This window comes from Diadema antillarum, unplaced genomic scaffold, assembly GCF_040938485.1.
Source record: "Diadema antillarum isolate AM-2024a unplaced genomic scaffold, OU_Dant_1.0 seq00000881_RagTag, whole genome shotgun sequence".
Classification (NCBI taxonomy): Eukaryota; Metazoa; Echinodermata; class Echinoidea; order Diadematoida; family Diadematidae; genus Diadema; species Diadema antillarum.
The window spans coordinates 398,405-420,671 of record NW_027271745.1 but is presented as its reverse complement, the minus strand read 5'-3'; the positions used below and the strand labels follow the sequence as shown (position 1 = coordinate 420,671).

The window sequence follows — 22,267 nt, the reverse complement described above, 5'->3', positions numbered from 1 at the left end:
TACGCTATCTTTCCTCAGCTGCACTTCGGAAAGATAGCTACATCCAGATCGCCTCGGAAGTGATAGTTTGTCCCATCACCTTCACCAACATTGATTATTTGCTTAATGAATTTGCTGCATAACTTTGCTATCTTCATGTTTATTGCAGAATTAAGTCCTGAAGAGGCAGCACTGAAGCAGCTACCAGGTGGGACAGAGATCTTTATTACAGAAACAAGTTGTACATACACATCTGCCATGATATGAAGAGTTTAGAAACTCAAAATTGGGTGATGCAAAATAATGTGTGGTTATTCATAGAGCAAGAGATATGCCCAAGATGTTTGAAAGGGGCAAGTTATGTGCTACACCATGTACTTGGATCCTGTGTGCCATTTCCCTTTCAAGATGGTAATTTTAGAGCATTATGCATCAAAACAAATACAGGATGGGAGGGGGGGGTGTGGGAATGGCTAAAAGGACTTGAAGATTTTAAGATTTTGCATGCAATAGGGTAGGGATGGAGATTTGGGAAAGGATTGGGGAGGGGGTCTTTTTAGCTGTATTACTCCTGCTCCTATCACAAGCTGGGCTGGAATATGTGTGATGTCTTGTAGAACTCTTGAGAATTCCCAAATTTCAAGTTTAAAGCTTACAAGGAATCCTGCATCTTATCAATTATTTACCCAGTAATTATTATTCATTTGGCCTGTAAACAAGTGTACAGAAAGTGCATAACATAGTAAAAACAAAAAACACACACACAATATAAAGAGAGGGAAAAGATGTGGCCTTGGGTCGTAAAAGCTAGATTGAGAACTGTTGTGTAGAGGCATTTACTTAAATTGTTTTGATGCTAGTGTCTGATTTATGGTTTGCAGCTATGATTCATGTATTGTCATTTTGTATTTATTGAACGAGGAATTTAAATCAGATCAAACACTACATTCCAACCCAAAGTGTATACAATGCCAATCAACAAAAAAAAAAAAGTGTTGGAAGCAGGAAATTTCTCTTGATCGAGATGTATCCCTCTCTCTGTGTGACAGACGAGATCATTGAAGAACTGTCGGAGATCACCAAGTGGCTCCTTACCCACGGACACTCCACAGAGTTCATCGAAATCTACCACTCCATCCGCTCTGCCACCCTGCGCAAGTCCATGGAGGGCCTGAAGGACCACCTGAACAAGAAGTCCGGCGGGACGGGCCCTGGCGGGCCCTACTCCCCAATGGTAGTACGTGGTTTGTTCTGCATGACTTCTTGCACATCCCTTCCCCTTTAGAATATCACAGGCAGTCATGCGGCACCCAAGTAGTACTAATATTACCATTATTACCTCCGCTAAGGGAGGAGGTTATGTTTTCATTACTGTTGGTTTGTTTGTTAGTTTGTCCGTGTACAAAATAACTCAAAAAGTAGTGAACGGATTTTGATGAAACTTGCAGGAAAGAATTAGAATGATACAAGTAACAGATGATTAAATTTTGGTAGTGATCCGAGAATTTTTGATATTTTGGCAGGTAGGGTCAATGAACTTGGGAGTTCAGGCTGCGCGTATTTGAGGTTTGTATGCACGGACTAAAAGTGCATGCTCTAGTTTCTGCTGGGGCGAGGCGCGCCGCGCAGCTGAGGGTTTATGACGTAACAAAGGCTTCTATATTGGGAAATCGGGCGATTTTTTTCAGTGGGTGGAAATCACTCATCTCTTGTATGGAAGAGCAAGATCACGGTGGAAAGTACTATAGCTGCTTGGCGGAGGTCTGCGCTATCAGAGTGCTTTTCTAGTTGCTACTACTACTGCATCTGCTGCTGCTATTACAGCTGTTTATCACAGCTTTTACTACAGTGCACTCCTCTTACAACAAAGTCCTCATGACCGGCGCAGCTTTCTTTTGTTACAGCTGAACAGGTCTGAATTTACTGTGTTGTAAGGAGAATTTTGTTATTACTGTGTTTGTCATAATAGGAGTGCACTGTACTACTCCTACAATTGCTGCTATTGCTGTTACTACTACAGCTACTATGTTACCACTACTGCTTATAATGATAGTCATCATAGTGATGTTGATACAGCCATTAATAATAATTACCATTACTGATGAGGATTATAATGATTGTGTGCCTGCTATACGATTGGCCGAGCAATGGGATTATGAAATTTATATCAAAGTATGTGCGAGTTCTTGCAGGCTTAGCTTCATGCTGCATACAGCGAAGGATTTCTCTATCAATTTTTTAGTCTTCAAAGAAACCAAATTATAATGCTCACGGAAATTTTTGCAAATGTATAACAGAACACCATAAATTTTTCTTAATGAAGACATTTTGGGAAACATTGGCAGAATATTCAAAATTATATCTGCTAACACTTTGTTTAGCATGCAGATGATATAGGCAAGTGAATTAGATTCTATCCATATCATATAAATCACATGAATGCTGCTTTTGTTTTTGCTTCTTGTTTTTGCACGGTGCATAAGCATGAGTTTATTAGCTAGTGCAAGATTCATTGCTTGCCCATTTAGTTTCCCACTGCACTTACAAAACAGAATTTTCCATTATTGCCAGCGTAACTGTTGGTGATGGCAATTTTTTTTTTTTTTCTGTGATGTTTTCCGAACAGATCGGTGGAAAGCTGCACAAGGCAAAAGATTTCCCGCTGAAGAGATCATCGCACCTTCTCAGATCGTAAGTCTCTACAACACGAGGCATTTCCTCATAGTTTGCAAGGAGAACCTAGTGCATGTTTGATGGTTCAATTTATAGACATTTGATATGTTTTAGCATGCTCTTGAAAAAAAAAAGAAGAAGTTCTGATTCTAGGAGTAAAGGTTAAGGAACTGAATGAATATGATGACATTGTGACATCACATCACAAACGAGAATGACATTCTAGATTTTAAGACAACAGCAATGTCAACGTGGACACAGTCGTGGCTTTAATATGGATAGTGGACCAATGACATGATCAGATTAAGAAGGGTTAGTGTTTTGGGGGCAACATGTTTTTAAGTCTGTGGAATGCTAGTGTGAAAGAGGTTTAACACACAAATCAGTAGTGAGGTTATAATTTTGAGAAGGCAGTTTTCCAATTAATGCCAATACCTTCATTATACAACATGAAGGATGGAACCAAAACAGTAAACCAGAAACACCAACGCACACTCTTTGAGAAAGGCTGATTAATGGTATGGTCATTACTGGGATGAGGGAAATTTGGGTGCTAGTTAGTTTAGCTTGATCTTTGGTATTGTGTAGAATATTGAATAATATGACAGACATCTTTAATGGGTAAGTTCAAAACAATAATTTGAAAAGAGGTTTATTGTATATTTTTCATTGCTATTGATGTAACATAATTTTATTTGCAGTTCTTTCTCTTTATTTCTTTCAGAGGTGGGAAAGGAATGGTGTCCCCTAATTTTCTTGGTAAGTGATAATGCAGAGTTTATGATATATCTTTGTTTTGTGTACATTCTCAAAATATTGTGTAAAATTTTGAAGAATTAAAATAAATTTTGATATTTGGGAATGAATGACTAGGTAAAGTGTCAATCCATGCAATTTTCTTCTGTTTTTTTTTCTCTTAAATTCTAAATCATGCTGCTTTTTAAGATACCTGTTTTGATACTTGTATATTGAGTTAGTACAATGCATTTATGTCAAAGATGGACTTGATGTGAAATATTCAATGTCATTCCAGCTTAACAAATGTTAATCTTTGATGTAAAAAAAAACACAGTATATGCTTGGAAAAACAGGTGATAGAATCTGTTTTCTCTTTTGAATAAAACACATTGCTTGGATTGTGTTCCAACAATGCCTTTGAAATTGTAAAATTGAATTCTATGAGGTGCATGCATCGCAACACTGGTTGTCATATTATTTGTTCCTATTCCTGCAGGTCATCGACGGACAGGGTCAGGGGTCACCGAGAATGCTGGGAAGGAAGAGCAGCTGGACCCTGAGACAGCCTGCTACCTCTACTGTGTGAGCAGCCTCGTCAGGCTTATGCAGGTCAGACAACCATATTCCGATACTATCGACAAGATTTATGGTTAAAAAATTGGTTTACTTCACACTGTAGTCTTTAAAAACCTGGTAGCATGGGGATACCATGGAGTTGGAAGGTTGATCCAGCTAGGCTATATTTGAGAATGCCTGAAACGAATTGGGTACAGCTTTATCACTAATCTCAATGTCAGTGCACACACAGCTGAAGAATCTTGACTGGTCAGGGTTCCCACAGTCATGGAAAATCCTGGAAAATTCTGGAAAAATTTGTGGTCATGGAAAGTCAGGGAAAAGTCAGGGAATTTGGAAAATTTGTGAAAGGTCATGGAAAAGTCATGGAATTGCATTTACCTCTTGGCTATGGCAGTTTGTCCAGTTTGTCGTGTCTCGCAACTCTCATACTCTGTGATCATACTCTGCTATTATTATTGGTGTTCATGATTTCCATTTTTTCCAGTTTTGTGACATCCCAAATTCTACATAACTCCCGGGACATATACTGATGATAATAGATGTACATGTCATGAGTAAGATAGAGGGTGGAACGGATGGCTGTGAGGGGAGGTGGAGGCCATCATAACGTGTCTGATTTTGGAAACCGTGCCAGAAAGAAAGTCACGGAAAGCAGCAATTTAGTCATGGAAAAGTCATGGAATTCTGTTTTCAAATTTCTGTGAGAACCCTGCTGGTGTTCACCATTGCTGATAAGCGTACGCTTCATTGTACATATTCGCTGACTGGTGCTATTTGTGGTTTTTTTACTTCACCCCGGTGGGCAGTGAATGAAGGTGGATTCAATCAGACCACTCATGTCTCCCTGCACTACAGGGTTCTTTAAACGAGTGCAATCAAAAAGGGTGTGGGTAGTGTAATGAGGAGCATTCATAGCTGATAAAAGCTATAAACTTAATTCATTCTCATACTTAACAGTACATTGGGTGATGTAATGGTGTCATGATTTTTTTTCTCACAGCAAAAGAGAGACGTCTTGACATAATGTAGGAAATATTATAAGATCAAGGAATAGTGAATTTTTTCACTGCTTCTTGGTTTATTATGAGTAGGGCTGACACCTTTCACATAGTAGGATGATAATTGCCATCACCAGCAAGTTTGTTGTTATGAAGATTGGGATGACATTTGAGAGAGAACTGGTGTCAACCAGTGCCGTATATTAAGAGAGTCTGGCCAACTCGGTTTTTGGCTTATGTGTTTTGAAGCCTGTGATTGGTCAAAAGCTGGTCCCGTGATCTACAGGCGCCATGTCGTTACTGAAGTGCGCTCATACGCAATGCCCATTGTTAACTGCCCCTTATTTGGCTTGGTTATTTTGTTACGTCTGAGCGTACACGCTAACCCTGTGACGCGTAATACGCGCGGTAACGACATGGCGTCCAAATTAGCAGTTGGCCAGACTCTCTTAATATACGGCACTGGTTTCAACTAAAAGCAAAAGGAAGATGAAATGCTTCTGTATTTAAAGAGTTACTTGTGGTGCTGTATGTCGTCCAGATTCTGGACGATTTTTTTTCGTTATGCATTCAGCTCAATGTGCCTTTGCACTGTTTACTGCGCTATCCCCTGTAACCGCGCAATGCCCACAAACCTGCATGTCCCCCCAAAAAAGGCTAGGTACATGTATGTGTGTGTGTTGTGCCTGCACAGTGCACTGTTATGAACTGTACCTGTGCAGAGTATGCCCACCAGCCTGCACTCAAGTTCTTAGTGCAGTCCAGGGGCTGGACTATGCTGTATGGTGAAAATAACCAATTTCATACATGAGCATAAATGTGACAAGTGACCCCCATTTATGTAAAGTCAAGTTTATGTAAAAAAATTTGTGCCTTGATCTCGTGGCAGAGTGAAGCTCAGTTGATGACGACCATCATCCCAGAGGAGAGCCAGAAGAAGACATTTGACAAGATCATAGAAAAGCCCCTGGACACTATCCTCCATGATGGGGAGGTAAGACCACAGAGTTCGTTCAATATACAGTATGTGAACAATGATTATAATAAAATTGGCTCAAGAATAAACTGTCTACAGTTATGGTCTATTGAGAGAAATAGTAGTGTCTCCTTATATTTTAGGCTTTAGATGCGAGTTTCTTCACTTTGTCTCCCTCGACAAATTAAATTTGTTAAGATCGCAACTGCTGATCTGTAAATTAACAAACATGTCGGAAAAAAGGAACCAGTGGGACTCGAACCTGTCATCTACTGCTTTCTGGGCAGCGACACTACCACCAGGCTGTCCCTGTTTGCCGGCAGTGAAGCCCTGATGGGACAGCCTGGTGGTAGTGTCGCTGCCTGGAAAGCAGTAGATGACAGGTTCGAGTCCCACTGGTTCCTTTTTTCTGACATGTTTGTTAATTTACAGATCAGCAGTTGCGATCTTAATAAATTCACTTTGTAGAGGGAGACAAAGTGAAGAAACTCGCACCTGAACCTTCACTCCCCTGAATAATATCTTTCTTTCATTTTAGGCTTAATTGCAAAATTTTTATATGGTAAGATGTTTTGTGACACAACTCACCTACACATATGCATGAAGTGTGATAACTCAAACATTTTTTAAATCATTGCTTCCAATGGTAAACAGTACCTTTAATGATAAGCTTGGAGGGTGATCAGTGTTGTGAAAGTGTTGCTTGAAATGACAGCTAAAATGTGTCCTGACCTTTCTTTCACGGTCATGATGCATCGATTACAGAAGAAAGCCAATATTTTCAGCTACTGACTTCCTACTTTGTGCTTGCAGAGAGAGAGAGGAAAAAAAAAATGTTTTCAGTGTCTTCAAATATGAAGTCACTGTGATCAGAAAGTTAACAGTTGCCCCTCAAAGTGGAGAACAAAAGTTCATTCGAAGAGAGGATCATGGAGAAATCAGAAAAGCTTGAAAAAAACAGTGAGCTGTTTGCATTTTTGCACAGTCTGAGGAATACTTTGATGCTAACAGATCAAACTACTGCTCTCCCATGGGTCGTGGTTGGTGACTACTTTAAAACCAGAAACAGCAGCGGCATGAAACTTTCGCGAAATTGTCAACCATGCAAAAATCATGACCATGCAACATGTACAAGTATCATAGGGAATTGTTAAACACACTGCTGGTCAATTGTAAAACACAGTTAAAGGGATCGTACAGTTTTGGTTGAGACATAATTTCAGGTTTCTAACATTTTTTGGTGAGATAATGAGAAACCTCTTATGAAATATGAAAGAGCATGTAATTCTATGAGGAATTTAACGTTTATTTGATGAAAATTGGTTTTGAAATGGCTGAGATATCCAAAAAAGAGCGATTCTATAAAGTGTGGGACCCACACTTTATTACGATCGCTTTGTTTTTACTTTGTTTTTGGATGTTTCATTCACTCCAAACCCGATTTTCATCAAATAAACTTTGAATTCCTCTTAAAATGGTATGCTCTGTACTATATCATAAGTGTTTTCTTGGTATCTCGCAAAAAGTTAAAAGCCCAATTCTCATCTCCACCAATACTGTACTATCCCTTTAAACTGAATGGCCCGAATTCACGAAGGTGGTCTAAATTTAAAGCATGGTTTATGTATATTTCTTCTGCGTATTTATGATTGACAGATTGCGTACGCTAACGGGCATCCAGTAAAAAAACGTGCATTGATGCGCACATGTATTGGTACGCCTATTTAACGCTTATTTTAGACCATGGTCTAAATTTGTACCATGGTTTAAGTTTAAACCACCTTTGTGAATTCGGGCCTAATGTGCACAACTAGCACAACTAGTTTTGCAAATCTTGGCTCCACGAGAAAATTCACGAAAGTTTCGTATGCGTGAAAATTTCTGGTTTAACAGTACCTTCTTTCTGCTCCACCACACAGGCCATCATTAGTGCAGCCAAGCGTGCCATCGCTAAACACGACTACACCGCCGTCCTCAGCATCTTCCCAGTCCTCAAGCATCTCTTGGCTGTCAGGCCCGACTTTGATGAGACTCTGCAGGTGGGTTTCACCTCCACAAGAAGAAACAAGCAGGACTTTATCTGGGAAAAACTTCTTACTATCAATCCATGTGTCCACCAAATTGGTCATAATATGCACTTGAAATAATGAGCATTCCTGTGTAAGAGCTTTTGATTATTGCTTGCAATTTTACCTACCGATGCAAATTGATTGACAAGTGTGGTCATATCAGATTCACTCAGTTATGGCAATATCTTGCCTCAGTGTGGCCTTCTGTAGCTTTTAGGGGGGCGGGTTATTATTCAGAGAGTAAGATTGCATTGTATGGGGATGGCCATCTTCTGCTGTATGAAGGCAGAGTGAATGGAATGGAATTGAGTTGAGTTGAATTGAATTGAATGGAATGGAATGGAATGGAATGGAATGGAATGGAATGGAATTGAATTGAACTGAACTGACTTGAATTGAATTGAAATGATTATTCAGAGATTGAGATTGCATCATATGGTGATGGCCATCTTCTGCTGTATGAAGACGAATTGAATTGAATTGAATTGAATTGAATTGAATTGAATGGAGTTGAGTTGAGTTGAGTTGAATTGAATTGAATTCTGCTGTGTGTAGAGGGAAGCTCTGGCATTTTTCCACGGGCATTTAACCCGTTGAGGACGAATCTGGAGTATACTCGGGTATTTGTCTATGGGAAATGCGTGTTGTAGCAAAATCAAACCGTCCTCAATGGGTTAATACTAAAGCACACAATGCTGGCATTAGGGAAGATATCCTGATGTATTAAGTAACAAACTAGATATGTTGGGACTAGGTCATTTGCAAGGATGTAATTGCAATCTGTTTGTGATGTGGCTATGTCTCTGCAGGGTACGGCTCCCAGCACCAGAAGCAAGCTTCCCTCGCTAGTTTCCAGTCTGGAGAACACCGGCTCAAGAGCTCTGGAGGAATTCTTTGACATCATCAAGGTAAATGTACTCTATATCAGCCTGGTATTGGTAATAGAAGATACCAGTACATCTACTACACTTACTGTAGTATTGGTATTAGTTATAGTGGTAATTGCTAATGTAGTAATAGTTCTTTTTGGATTATTGAGAGTTTCAGAACTTTTTTTTTTTCAAATAGAAATACTAGGAAAAGTAGTGATGTTCACTTTAAAGAGAAAAACTGCTAAAAGTTTAGGTATATAGATAATAATCATTATTGTTATTGTCATTAGTATCGCTATCATTATGACTGAAATGAGTATTATCAGGAGATTGCCTTTTACAGAAGGAAAAAGTAGTTGGATGTCTATAAGGTTTGAATTTGTTTTTTTCCACCTCATTTCTGTAGAATGATCCTGACAAATCAAACATGCCCAAAGATGGAACAGTTCACGGATTAACCAGTAATGTGAGTATCCTAATTACATTCATTGCCAACCAAAAACAGTGTTAGGTCTACAAGCAGCTTAGTCTCCATAAGCTCATGAATAATCATAACAGGATGTGTACATGGATTAACCTAATATCATAAATCTTTTGCGTATTCACCATATAGACCTTGTGGCTCTTTGTGTGCTTCTGAATGTGAAAAACCAGGTTGAAATACATGTAAATAACTTCTTTTTCACCATATGGACAACCATATGCTTCTGTTTGAAAGGGACTTTGTTTGATCCATGTGGAATGCTAACTGAGCAGAACTTCATGTTGTATGGGTTTAGACAGTTGACATTGTATATATATCTCACTGAAATTTTATTTGATACCACATTTTTGCAGTATGTGACCTGTTGGTACAGAATAATCAGTCTGATAATTTTTTTAAAGACACCAATGAGAAAACAAAAATCTCTTTCATTGTGGTGTTGTGTTCACAGTGCAATGGTCATAGTGTAAGATTCATTCTGTCTGCCCCATTTCGTAAAAAAGTTGCTATGATAGCAACTCTTGCTGCAATGCTAAGTGTCATGGTAATGACAAGAATCCAGCTTCCTGATTGGCTGTTGCTTTGGGAAGTTGCTATTCCAGCAAGAGTTGCTATCCTACCATCTTTTTCTGAAATCAGACTCGGGGCAACCCAACAAATCTTTGCTACATGAGTCCAAGTGAAAACCACTGATATGGCATATTCAAAGTTTGCGGAAGGCATCAACGAATGGTAGTTCAGCATACTGTATCTGGAGAGATCATTGTATATCTGGAAATGACAAACGCAACTCTCAAACTTTTCTCTCAGGCCCTGATCTTCCTGGAGAATCTCTTGGACTATGTGGAGACTGCGGCAGCCATGTTGGCCACCCAGAAAGGTACTTTACACATCCTGGGCCAAATTTCTCCTCAGATGGAGACATAATTAGTATGATATTGCAAAAATGGAACGTATTTACTGAATACTGTATAAGCTGTTATTTACACGTACAAATATTATCGTGAATGACGAGGACACGGACATTTTTGCAGTTTTGACACCGACGCTATCATAAGTGCATGAATGTCTGTCAGTTCGAGATAACTTTACGTGTTGTTAAATTCTCCGTCCAACAGTGATTCACGAAATTTACGAAGATTAAACCCTCGCAAAATAACAGCTTAGACAGTACTTATTCCAAGACAACCTAAGCTTTGATAAAAGTACGCTCACACACAAACCTGTAAAAGAGATGACGGATCAGAAAAAAGAAAAAAAGATATGAAGAAAATATGACATATTGATAAGAGTCAAGTAAATGGCAAAATGATACCCTCTGAATTTTGAAGATTAAGTCTTAGTTTCTAATTCATAGAGGAAACACTTGATAAAAAGGATAAATGAGGCTGCTATGTATTATTCATTGCCTTATTTTGCTTTCAGCTGACTGAAATATGAAATGGAGTTGTTTGTTCATCTTCTGTTTCTCATGAATGTCCAGCACTTTTGAAAAACATCATGCTTCGATTCAAATAATCTTTTGATCTGTATAAAGTGGCTCTCCGTACCCCAGGATGTAGAGTAGAGCTACCCACTGCAGATGTCTGTCCTTTCCAGTGTTACAGTGTATACAATGTATTAAGTGAACTGTATGTTTGCTGTTCATCAGCAAGGCTTGGGCACTGATACTGATGCATTCAGTTTATAATCCAGATAAGTCAGTTATCTTATCTATTCAGGACATTGCCATGGCTGTTGGTAAACATCTCATATTTATTCTGCTGTGTTGCACATACTTGGATGCTCTGACTGGATGATTACACACTGTCAGATATCATAAAGACTGTGTTGTCCATAAAAACCCATTTAGGCTATTGAAACATGTGCCCCTCCCTGTCAAGACATAAAAAACATAAAAGATTGTCAGTCAAACTTTAGTGAATAATTTATTACATTGTCCATCTCATACTGTTACAGTTCATAATTTGCCTTGGAATGTTCCCCCTCCCCTCTCTCTACCCCCTCTCTCTTTCCATTGTTACTTTTTTGTTGTTGCAACAATGTAGTGTGAGAGCTTATTGTTCCTTTTTCTTTGTTTTTTAAGAATTTGTTGTGTCAAGATTATAGTGTGTGAAAAGAGGATTTCCGAGTTTCTTGCTGTTGTTTTGCAGATCCCACACTTCAGATGAGGAGTGCTGATCCAAAGGCCAAACAGCGAAGAGTGGCTACATATGTTGGTAAGCTTCTCACATTTAACAGCCATACCTTGAACGAAATATTCTTCAAAATTATGTGCCCTACTCCATTTGTTCTAGAACATTGATTTTATATATTAATAGATTGATTATAATTATAGCATTCATTTATTGATTTGATTTATATTTTGTATCTAGCTAAGCAGTCATTAGAAGTATAAAGTTATGAATGAATATATACTAGTATATTTTTTCATATATCTTGTCAATCAATCTATCCACCTGTTTATCTGTCCATTATTTATCTATCTATCTATCTATCTATCTATCTATCTATCTATCTATCTATCTATCTATCTATCTGTCTATATAGATTATCTGTCTTTAGATGTATTTTGTTTATTTAACTGTGTGTCATTCATACAAATAAAGTCAGATTTTTTTTTCTTATTGCAGAAAGCTGCAAGGCAATACTCCCAATTACAAGTAAACTCTCAATTTGATCACAACTTCCATTCATGACAGATCACAATATTCACATTTCGCAGTGAAATTCCTGAATCACGGTAAAAACACAATTACCATCCTTTCTGCAGGTAAAGTCCTTGGTGCTCTAAGTCTGAATTTGGACCAGAAAGCCAAGACCTATTCAGACCAGTACCTTGGGGCCATGTTCCTCCTCAACAACTACCACTACATCCTTAAGTCTCTTCAGCGGTGAGCATTTACCATTATCCTTGGTGCTGCCCTATTCCTCCCCCTCCCCCCTCCCCCCTCCGTCCCTTGAACCCAGAAGTGATAATCCCTTTCAGCAGTTTCTTGGAACTATCCCGGGATGATGGGAATGTCATGTGTCAGTGAGAGGTGGCATGGTGAACAAAACAAAGTGTAAATCTCACTAATGTACGTTATAAGTCAGCATGCACAGTGCTAGTAAATACCATGCCTCTTTGCCTATTAAAAAGCATGTGTGACCCAACAGGAGGCTGCATCACTTGGATAACTGGAAGAGCAGCCTCTCTGAATGTTGATTGGTTGGCGATTTCAACCCTCCCCCCCCCCCTTCATAAAAAAAAAAAAAAAAAATGTATATTATGTACTTGTATGTAGTTTAATCTATCGTGCATGCAGTTTGGAGATGTTGATGTGGGATGCCATGATTTCAAAATCATGGCATGTTGATAGATGTGTAGTTTAACCAAAGTACCCCTTATGACTTTCTTATGCCACCTATAAGTAGCCGATACCACCTGTTGATATTTGGGATGTGTTTATGTGTGTGTGTGTATGTTTTGTGTTTTGCATCAATGAATTTTAATGGTGTTAAGATTTTGTCTTCCTAGTAGCCCTTTCAAAACTGGTCCTCTTGTAGAAATTTATGTAAATTCGTTAAGCTAATTTTTATGATCAGCGTGCATTAACCTTTTTTTGAAATTATTTTATTTAATCTGCTATTTTACTATATCTTCAGTAACCATTTCCGAACTTCTCTGTGTGAGATGACTCTGGTTTTTTTTTAAATGCATCTTTTGTCACTTCAGGAGTGGCCTGATAAAGCTTGTGGTCCTGAGTAATCCTGACATCGAGTCCCACTACGAGGAGATCATCAAGGAACAGAAGAAGGAATACTCCAAGAGGTTGGTGTACCCCTTAAAAGTATCCAGGGCTTGATACCACCAGTCTTTCTCTCTTCCTTTCTTTCTTGTTGGACACGTATGCTTTGCAGTGATGGATTGGCAGGATTAAATCATCAGCTGAGAACTAGAAGGGCACTGTCGCATTATAAGATTTTAGCATAAATAAGAGCGAAACGTAACTTTTCATGAAATGAAAGTCCTAATATCGGGTAAAAGTTTTAATTTTTTAACATTTTACTGAAAATGAAAATAATTCAAAATTGACGCCATGATGTTGAGGAGATCAAGCTCCACAACGTGATACCAATGACTCACTACCCCCCAAAATTTCAATATCACCCTTCTGGTTGTCATCGGAGGAAATAATCTGTTTTCATGTTTTCCTTAAAGGTAGTGTTTACAATTGGGAGCAGTGATTTTAAAAATGTTCGAGTTATCGCATTTGATGCATATATGCAAATCAGCTGTATCACAAAACATCCTACCGTATAAAAGCTTTGCAATAAAGCCTAAAATATAAGAAAATATCACTCTCTTTCTCACTAAACCATAACTGTAGACAGTTTAGTCTATAAATATTATAGTTATTGTTCACATTTTGTATATTTTACAGTACTTGACATTGATTATACTGATTAACTTTTTTACACTGGCTGTTTCTATCCCTAACTCAGATTTTAGAACTATTTTGAAGCACTAAACCTGGGTTTTTGTTTCATCTGCAAATGGTAAACAATGCCTTTAAAAAGGCAGCACACACGCTGACACTTGAACATTATTCCTTTGAGTACTCTTAGTACCAAATTGGCACAGAAAAAAAAAAACCCTCTTTACTGATGTGCATGCTGTCCAAAGTCTCTGGCACTGAAAGGATTAATGCTTCACTTTCAGTTTCACTTTGTTTTCACAGACATTCACATAAAATCAACAATTTATAATGTACATGTACAAAGTAGGTACGTGTGCACATTTATGTCAGCTCATGTCACGTCATATCAGCGCATGCCCATTTGGGCACAGGTTTATGCAGTGAATGTTGTGAGGGATCTAAATAAAGCACAGCTTGTTGAACAAGGCCCCCAAAATATACAGAATATATAGAAGAGTGAAAGTGATATATATCAAAAAGGGAGAGCTGGAAGGAGAAAGAAAATGGAAAGTCGGGGAGGAAGAAAGCAAAAGGTTGGAGATGACCGTGAGAAGTGAAACTTAGCATTATATTTTATACAGCCGCAAGTTAGTCTTGGCTACAAATGATAATTGCATACAATGACCTGGGAATATTATTATTAGGAGGCATACAAGGCAGCAGTTTCATCAGTTGTCAATCTCATCCTAAATTGCAAAAGTGGCTTCTTAGTATCCAGTGAATGTAGCTGTGGAGGACCGACAAGATATTCCATAGACAGTACAAGTTTGGCACAATCGATTGGCAAGCAAGTATACCTGGTTGAAAGGTGCATAGATACAGACACTCAGGTACACTACTTTTAATTATTTCCTAGCATGAAGAGGGAGGGGTTGTCAAAAGAGACTACTTGAAGAGGGGATTTTTTTTTTTTTTTTTTTTAACATAACTTAATTTTGTGGAATGATGCCAAGCAAATAGATCCCAAACAATTTTTGTGTGTCATCCAGATGATTAATAATTGATGAAGATTTTTTATTTTGAAGCTAAAAGAGAAATGGATTGGTTGTGCGTTAATCATTGCACAAAACTAAAGGGCAAAGTGCGTTCAGACACTCACCAGATATTTTAGTGCAATGTGGTGATGAGTTTTTGTCTGTCTGCCTGCAGTGTTCATATAGTGCCGTCTTGTTTAAAAATTATGTGGAGAACTGTTTAATATCTAATCGCTCTTGCAGGTCTTTCCCCATTTTCAACCAATTTATGATGAAAATGGTGGGTAGTTTCCAGTTAGGTTCGGGGTTAAAGGTTACTTGAAGATTTAGTCATTTGAAATGAAAGAAGTAAGTGATAATGCATCATGTAAATTATAGACTATTGAGCAGACCTAACTTCTGAACTAGTGCAGTGAACTCCAGGGGCCCGTTGCATAAAACTTACCGTTGAATTTCAATGGTAACTACCGTCAAAATTAGGCCTCACAGCCAATCAGCATCAAGGATTCTAAAATTTACCGCTAATTTGAAGACTTACCGCTAGAAAGGAGCGGTAAGTCCAGCGGTAAGGGTTTTATGCAACAGGGCCCAGGGCCCTGTTTCGTAAAGCTGTTCGTAAAGTTACGCATGACTCTACGAACAACTCGAATATGAAGTGCCAATATGTGTGCCAATTTTTTTTTTCCTTACGTTTTAACAAAGTATGACTGTATATGTCAATATTTCATCTACAATGGGGCAAGAATACACTTTCAACTGAAAACTGAGTGTGTTAACATGTAAGAATAATCATCATCTGCAAATTACAATTTTAACTATTGAAATTAACAATGATTAGGAAATCCACTTGGCTTGCTATAATTAAGTCGTTCGTAAAGTCATGCATAACTTTACGAACAGCTTTATGAAACAGTTTTATGAAACAGGGCCCAGTTTTATCAAACTTCTAGGGACTTATGGAATCACTTCAATGAATACAAATTTTGTTAGATATGGGTTTGCAGTACAATGTACAATGAAACATAGGCCAGGGAAACTGTGAACTTTGGAGCAAAGAAAAAGAAAACTAATAATGAATGCCAAAAAAAAGAGACAATGATAAAAGAAAAAAAAAATGAACATTTGACAATGATCTATGTCTGCAGCAGAAAATAATACCCGATCTCATACAGGACGATACAGCACCTTGATAGGTTATTTATTGTTGCAATATAACCTGGGGCCATCTTCCTAGTGCTGTATATCTTTTTAGGTTTTTTCCCTATGATTGTTTTACACATAATATAGTGATTATGCATATAATTCATGCAATATGCTGACACTTTGTAGAATTTTGTTAGGATTTCGTGATGCTACTCAGTATATTGACAATGGAATGCAGAAGTAGAACTGTACTGAACTGAACTGAATGGTAATGATAGTAAGTGTAATAAGACTCTAAGAAGGAGCTCATTGTGTAATGAGCCTATGATGGGGTGTCTCTTCCACAGCTGGAACAAGGTACTGGCCCACATCTTGGAGGTGAACAAGCCTGTAGCCACCCAGCGTCTCGCCCCCGATGCGGCCAAGCTGAAGGACAAGGAACGCCAGCAGATCAAAGAGAAATTCAAGGTGGGCCACTTTGTCCTCCTTTCCCTCCACATCTTCTCATCTCCCACTCGATCTCTACTCTCCATGTCTCTTATGGTATTTTCGGATCTTCATATATCCTTCCATATACAGTCGACTGCCAGGATTATAACAAAGTCCTAGGGACTGCAGTTTTCTTTCGTTATATTGAAATTTTGTTATAACCGAACAAATAAACAACTAGAGAAGCACTCTGAGAGTGCAGACCTCCGCCAAGCAGCTAACCGTAGAGATCAGTGATTTCCACCCATACACGTATGCATGCTGAAAATTACCCCAATATACAGTACTGTAGAAGCCTTTTGTTATGTCATCAACCCTCAGCTCCGCGTGCCTCACCCTAGCAGAAACTAGAACGTGCACTTTAGTGTGCGTATGAAAACCTCAAAAATGTGCAGCTTGACCTCCCAAGTTCATTGACCCTACCTGCCAAAATATCGAAAATCCTTCATAAAATCCATAAAAATTTCTGTATCACTACCAAAATTTAATCATCTGGTCTGTGTGATATTCTCAACCTTTCCTGCAAGTTCCATCCAAATCAGTGTACAACTTTTTGAATTATTTTGCACAAAGACAAACAAACAAACAAACCAATGGTAATGAAAACATAACCTCCTCCCTTGGCAAAGGTAATAAAAATACATAGAGTGGATAATGTTGCGGCCTGAATTTTTACTTCGTTGTAACTGGAATTTCGTTGTAACCGTGTTTGATATTACAAGAGTGCACTGTATCTATTTGTCTGTGTGTATAAAGATATATCTTCATATCTATGTACTTTCCTACTGTTATGCATTAAAAGAAGTGGTGCTGTGGGGAGACATCCCGATTAAATTGATCTTACTCCACTGGGGGTGCATTCAAAAACCACGAATAGCGCCTGTCAGTGAATATGTGCATCAAAGCCTACACTCATCATTAATGGTCGACTCCAGTTGAGATTGTTCAGCTGTGTGTGTACGTACATAAAGATCAGTGATAAAGCTATGAACAGATTTGTTACAGGGCTTCTCGAATGTATCCGAGCAGGGCCTCCTATGCTACTGGGTCTTTAGTTGAGGAGAGAGAGAGTAGAGATTTTAAACTGGAAACTTTTCTTGCAAACTTCTACTTCCATTACCTATTTAAGTAGCCCAGACATTATGATGCCAGATTTACACCAACTTGAACATCCAGGCTTTGCAGGAACAAGTCATGCTATTATTTTGATTTTTTTAACCCGTTGGGGACAAGTCCCGAGTATACTCGGGAAAGCGTGTATGGGAAATGCGTGTTGTAGCAAAATCAAACCGTCCTCAATGGGTTAAGGCAGTCATTTATGCATGAATAGCCTCTCATCCAGTGTGAAAAGCATTCTCCTTCTTTTGTCTTATAATTTACAGTTCATTTATTATTATTATTATTATTATTTATTCGGCTTTCAATCACAAATACATTTTTCAAAATCAGAAAGTTGTACATTGGAGTGGTAAGGGGGCACCAGGTTGGGTAGCCCGGGTCTGGAAAGAGCCAACTAAATGACTTAGGCCCTCAGGCCATCCTCCCCAACCCACCTGGTGCACTCAAAACAGTCAGTTTACAATATAAAAAATACAAATTTCATTAACAGGCATACATAAAAAACAAAAACAAAACAACTGTTTCTTTGTAAGTGTCAATTTGAGATATGTGAACCTACCAATCTTTCTTATTCCATTCAGATATCAGAGGTCATTTTCTAAATAAAAAACTAAGAAAAAAAATATGATACATTGCATATATGTATGTCAGCTCTTAAATGACTACCGACATCAAAACCTATACTGCGTGTAAAAATGCATACAGTTAATGAACAATGTATGAATTTGAAATTTTCATGTAAACTATATTCCCTTACAACATTTCATTTTAACTTCATTATATTTGGACAGATGACAAAACAGAACTACCTGTATATGGAGTGTGAATATGACAGTGTTGTAAAGCATTCTGTGTTTTGTGTGATGTATGGATCGAGATTCAAGCCATTGAACTTTGTTCTATCTCTTCAATATTATCATCAAGAAGTATATCAACTGGTGTTTCAATGAAATTGCCGTATGCGCACACACACACAAACACTCACACAAAATTACTTTTTGAGAAATTGATGGGGTGTTATCTGTAGCTGTAGTTGACAATGACCCACAAGGTCAGGTAGATAAGCTAATCAGGTGAAGAATTTCTGTTTCCACTGAACCAAAAAGAAGTGTCAAGCTATGGACCTTGTACATTTTGTATTGAGATTCAAAACCACCATGCATGCAGACAAGAACTGCAAGCACTACGTCAGCAAGAAGCTGTTCCATGTTGAATCATTTGTCTTTAACTCGTAATTCATTTGTATAGATAGCAGTGATAAGCAAAGATAGAAATATTTACCTTCCAATGGCTTCCTATTATGCCTTAAGTAAACTGCTCACAAAAATTTCGACTTTGACAAATATTTAACGAACAATGGCTTCCTATTATGCCTTAAGCAAACAGTGCTCTAAAATTTTCTGTAAGGGGGGGGGGGGGAGTGATGGTGTAGATGAAATTCCTCTTGAGCCCGTGCTCTTGTGTTCCCAGTCAGTATGGGGGTAAAAAAATACTGTGGGAACAAAAGCGTGTTGGACTGAATGTTTACTTAGACTTGGTTATCAAAAGTGGTGGTGATGTTGGTGATAATGACAATGATGATGATTGATGATGATGATGCTTACCTATGATTATGATGATGATGATGATGAGGGTGATACTAATGATGAGTATGATGATATGGGTGATGGTGGGGTGGTGGTACGTGTACTTAGGTTGCTGGTTGTATTGTGCATTTATGTAAAGAAAAGAAAATGAGGGGTAAATCTCTTTGATGATGATTGAAATGGATTATGCTTGTAATATTGATGTCTTTAAGAAAATTAATGATGTTGCTGCTAAGAAAATTGATGATCATTATGAGGATGATAAACATGGTGGAACCACAATATTGAAGTTGCTATGTGTAATGCTCAATATCTTAAAAGAAAAGAAGGAAATGATTAAAAGACTGAAACAAACAATTTCTCTTGCTTATTATGTTAGGGTTTCAATACTGAACTTGAGGAGCTGCACCGGATCCAGAGTTGCTACGCCATCCCTGATTCCACCCTGAGAGAAGCTGTGAGGAGAGATAACAGGGACTTCATTGTACCTCGATATATTCAGTTTAGGGACAGGTGAGTCTCGTTTCCCCAATCTATCAGGGATATTAAGATGAAAGTTTGAAGGGTGGGGAATCCCAAGCACTTATTGACAATATGATTATAGTAACCATTAATATAAAAACTGTTGTCACATGTTTGATTTATCGTTGTGAGTACGGCTTAGGTGAAGGCCTATTCTCTGCAAGGTGAAGTAATCCTTGAATGTCTCATTTCATTGTGTAGTCTCTCAATATACAATACATGCTAGTTTACTGCATAGAAGTACACATATATTACATTTTGTTATTTGATTTGAACAAAAAGTATGAGGGAAGTAACATGATTAAAGTGAATAATATATAATTGTCCAAAGAATGATTATGGTATTACAACTTAAGTGTGGATGAGAGAAATAGATTTGCATGTATAGTTATTTCTTTCTTTCATTTCATTATGAAAACATCACATTCTGCCAGATATTCACACTAAACAAGTAATATTCAGATAGGGTGCTAAAAAATTGTGAGCTACTTGAGCTTTATGGTTTGAGGTGCATCTTATATTTGAACATTCTTTGTTGTAAAATCACACCTGAGATGTGAGGTGCAAAAAAAGAAAAAAAGAGCGGGAAATATTGATCAACTGTAGATTTGTTCTGATGACTCTACAGCTTCTTACGTATGGAGATGGCCTCTTAGGCTTAAATTGTTTAATGAATGTAGAATTTTACATACATTATTAGTATTGAGGCCACGTTGTTGCATCATTTAATATGCATACATTTTTTTTTTCAATAAAAAATGAGCCATTTAAACTTGCATAAATGTTTAAACTTCAGATATGTTAAAGGTGACACATGCATATCAGATATTCGTGATGCTAAAGAAAGAAAGAATTGAATTACGTTTTTCTTGCATTGAAACACAAGATGATTTGAATGGCTCTCAATTAATGAGATGTATATTTCCTCTTTTGTATAAATCATGATAATTGCCCAGATTATACGCTCAATTTTATTTGATATCCCCGTTTTGCAGATACTTCAACACCAACTTTACCAAGAATCCAGAGAAGTACATGAAGTATTCACCAGAGCAGGTTAAGGATTTGCTAGACAAATTCTTTGATTTATAAGACTTTTAATGACTTGTTTAAAGGACTTTTTTTTAATGCTTCTGTCATATGTAGAATGTGAAAGTGACAATATTGGACCATCTCATGTGTAAGCAAGAAATGTCTCTGTGAGAAAGGCTAAAGTTTCATGTGTCCCTTTAAACCACACTGCAGATTTGAGAGCAGTGGCTTTGGACTGTATAAAGTGAGAGGGAAAATGTCTTTACATAATATGTAAATGTAATATTAGGGGAAAAAAATGTGTGCTAAGACCTGCTCATTCATTAAAAAAAAAAAAAAAAAATTCTAAATCATTTTCCTTTGATCTCCCTGTGACCAACACAGATTAGTTTGAAATGATGACTTTAGACCAAGTTCATGAAAGATACATGTCTCTTTTGGTGTCATTGTGATATTTTGGAAGTGTGCAGAATTCCACATGTTAAAGTGGGTAATGGCCACATGTGGCAAGTTCTTTTAAATTCATACAAAGTTGCATCTGTCGATGGATACTGGCATCAGAACAACCCATGGTTCCGTTTCATGAAAATCCTGTGAGAGACTTTTCGCTCTTAAGACACACTTAATGAGAGACTTCATGAAATGGATTTTACATGTCTGCATAGCTTCATATGAGCAACTTTGGTCATTCTGAGATCTATGTAAAGACTTTTATGTGATGACTTCATGAAACAGATCCCAGAACACTCTCTGGTTCAAACTACTTTCACTTTTAACTGGAATATAATATACATAGATGACATACAGTATATAATTTTCTTATATAGATTACAAACTCATTGAATTACTTTCTATTTTCTTTGAGAGCATCAGGGCACCTTCTTTAGGAGAAGGTGCTCAGTGTGCATTGAAAGTTTGATACAATTACCCTAAGCTCCACAGTATGAAAAAGCTTACAAGGGTGAACTTACTTTAGGCCCCACTAATCTGACAAGTGTTGTAGGATCGCCATAATGCCATTCTTCTGAGGACTAACTGCTTTTAGAGGAAGCTGTGTGTGTATAAATATCAATTAGTCATGACAAGCACAGCAAATATTTATTCTGTGGGCACGTATTACAAAACATTAGGAATCATTAATGTACGATAATTCTTGGACTGTTGTCAAGTTACCACAGATGGTTAACTACCGCTAATGCTTTAATCATATGGGCTGCAATTTACGTATTAGGTAATCTAAAACTAGGCCATGGATTACTGGTATGCAGTTTTGACGATGGAAGTGTCTGTGATACATGACATATGGCAATATGCATCCAACACTGAACACACGCAATCAGGCATGCATGCAAGGTACATTGTATGCCTTTATCGCAACTGTTTTTGCCTATACATATAAGTTAAACTGCAAATTTGAATGAAATTGCCTTCAAGGATTTGGGCATTTGTGTTCAGTTTTTCATAGTAACAGTAAAAACTGAGTCACATGTTTGACTTTCAGCCAAGTATTTGGTCAAAATCGCAGAAAAAAACTTGTCTTTGTTCTTCCACAAGCACTAAGAGCTCTTTTT

The 22,267-nt window shown here is 37.7% G+C and overlaps 1 protein-coding gene across 1 annotated transcript in view; it reads left to right on the top strand.

Annotated features, from left to right (window-relative positions):
- LOC139740784 (exocyst complex component 7-like) overlaps nucleotides 1-20,981 on the top strand; it is a 29,641-nt gene extending 8,660 nt beyond the window's left edge. The window contains exons 7-22 of the mRNA XM_071651358.1: nucleotides 149-187; nucleotides 1,029-1,216; nucleotides 2,606-2,670; nucleotides 3,377-3,411; nucleotides 3,887-3,999; nucleotides 5,857-5,961; nucleotides 7,863-7,982; nucleotides 8,822-8,920; nucleotides 9,291-9,350; nucleotides 10,179-10,248; nucleotides 11,522-11,587; nucleotides 12,142-12,262; nucleotides 13,087-13,182; nucleotides 16,296-16,416; nucleotides 19,522-19,655; nucleotides 20,660-20,981. Of these exons, the coding sequence (XP_071507459.1) occupies nucleotides 149-187; nucleotides 1,029-1,216; nucleotides 2,606-2,670; nucleotides 3,377-3,411; nucleotides 3,887-3,999; nucleotides 5,857-5,961; nucleotides 7,863-7,982; nucleotides 8,822-8,920; nucleotides 9,291-9,350; nucleotides 10,179-10,248; nucleotides 11,522-11,587; nucleotides 12,142-12,262; nucleotides 13,087-13,182; nucleotides 16,296-16,416; nucleotides 19,522-19,655; nucleotides 20,660-20,756 (1,529 nt within the window). The 3' untranslated portion in view covers nucleotides 20,757-20,981. The remainder of the gene's footprint in view (nucleotides 1-148; nucleotides 188-1,028; nucleotides 1,217-2,605; nucleotides 2,671-3,376; nucleotides 3,412-3,886; nucleotides 4,000-5,856; nucleotides 5,962-7,862; nucleotides 7,983-8,821; nucleotides 8,921-9,290; nucleotides 9,351-10,178; nucleotides 10,249-11,521; nucleotides 11,588-12,141; nucleotides 12,263-13,086; nucleotides 13,183-16,295; nucleotides 16,417-19,521; nucleotides 19,656-20,659) is intronic.
- The last annotated feature ends 1,286 nt before the right edge of the window (nucleotides 20,982-22,267 follow it).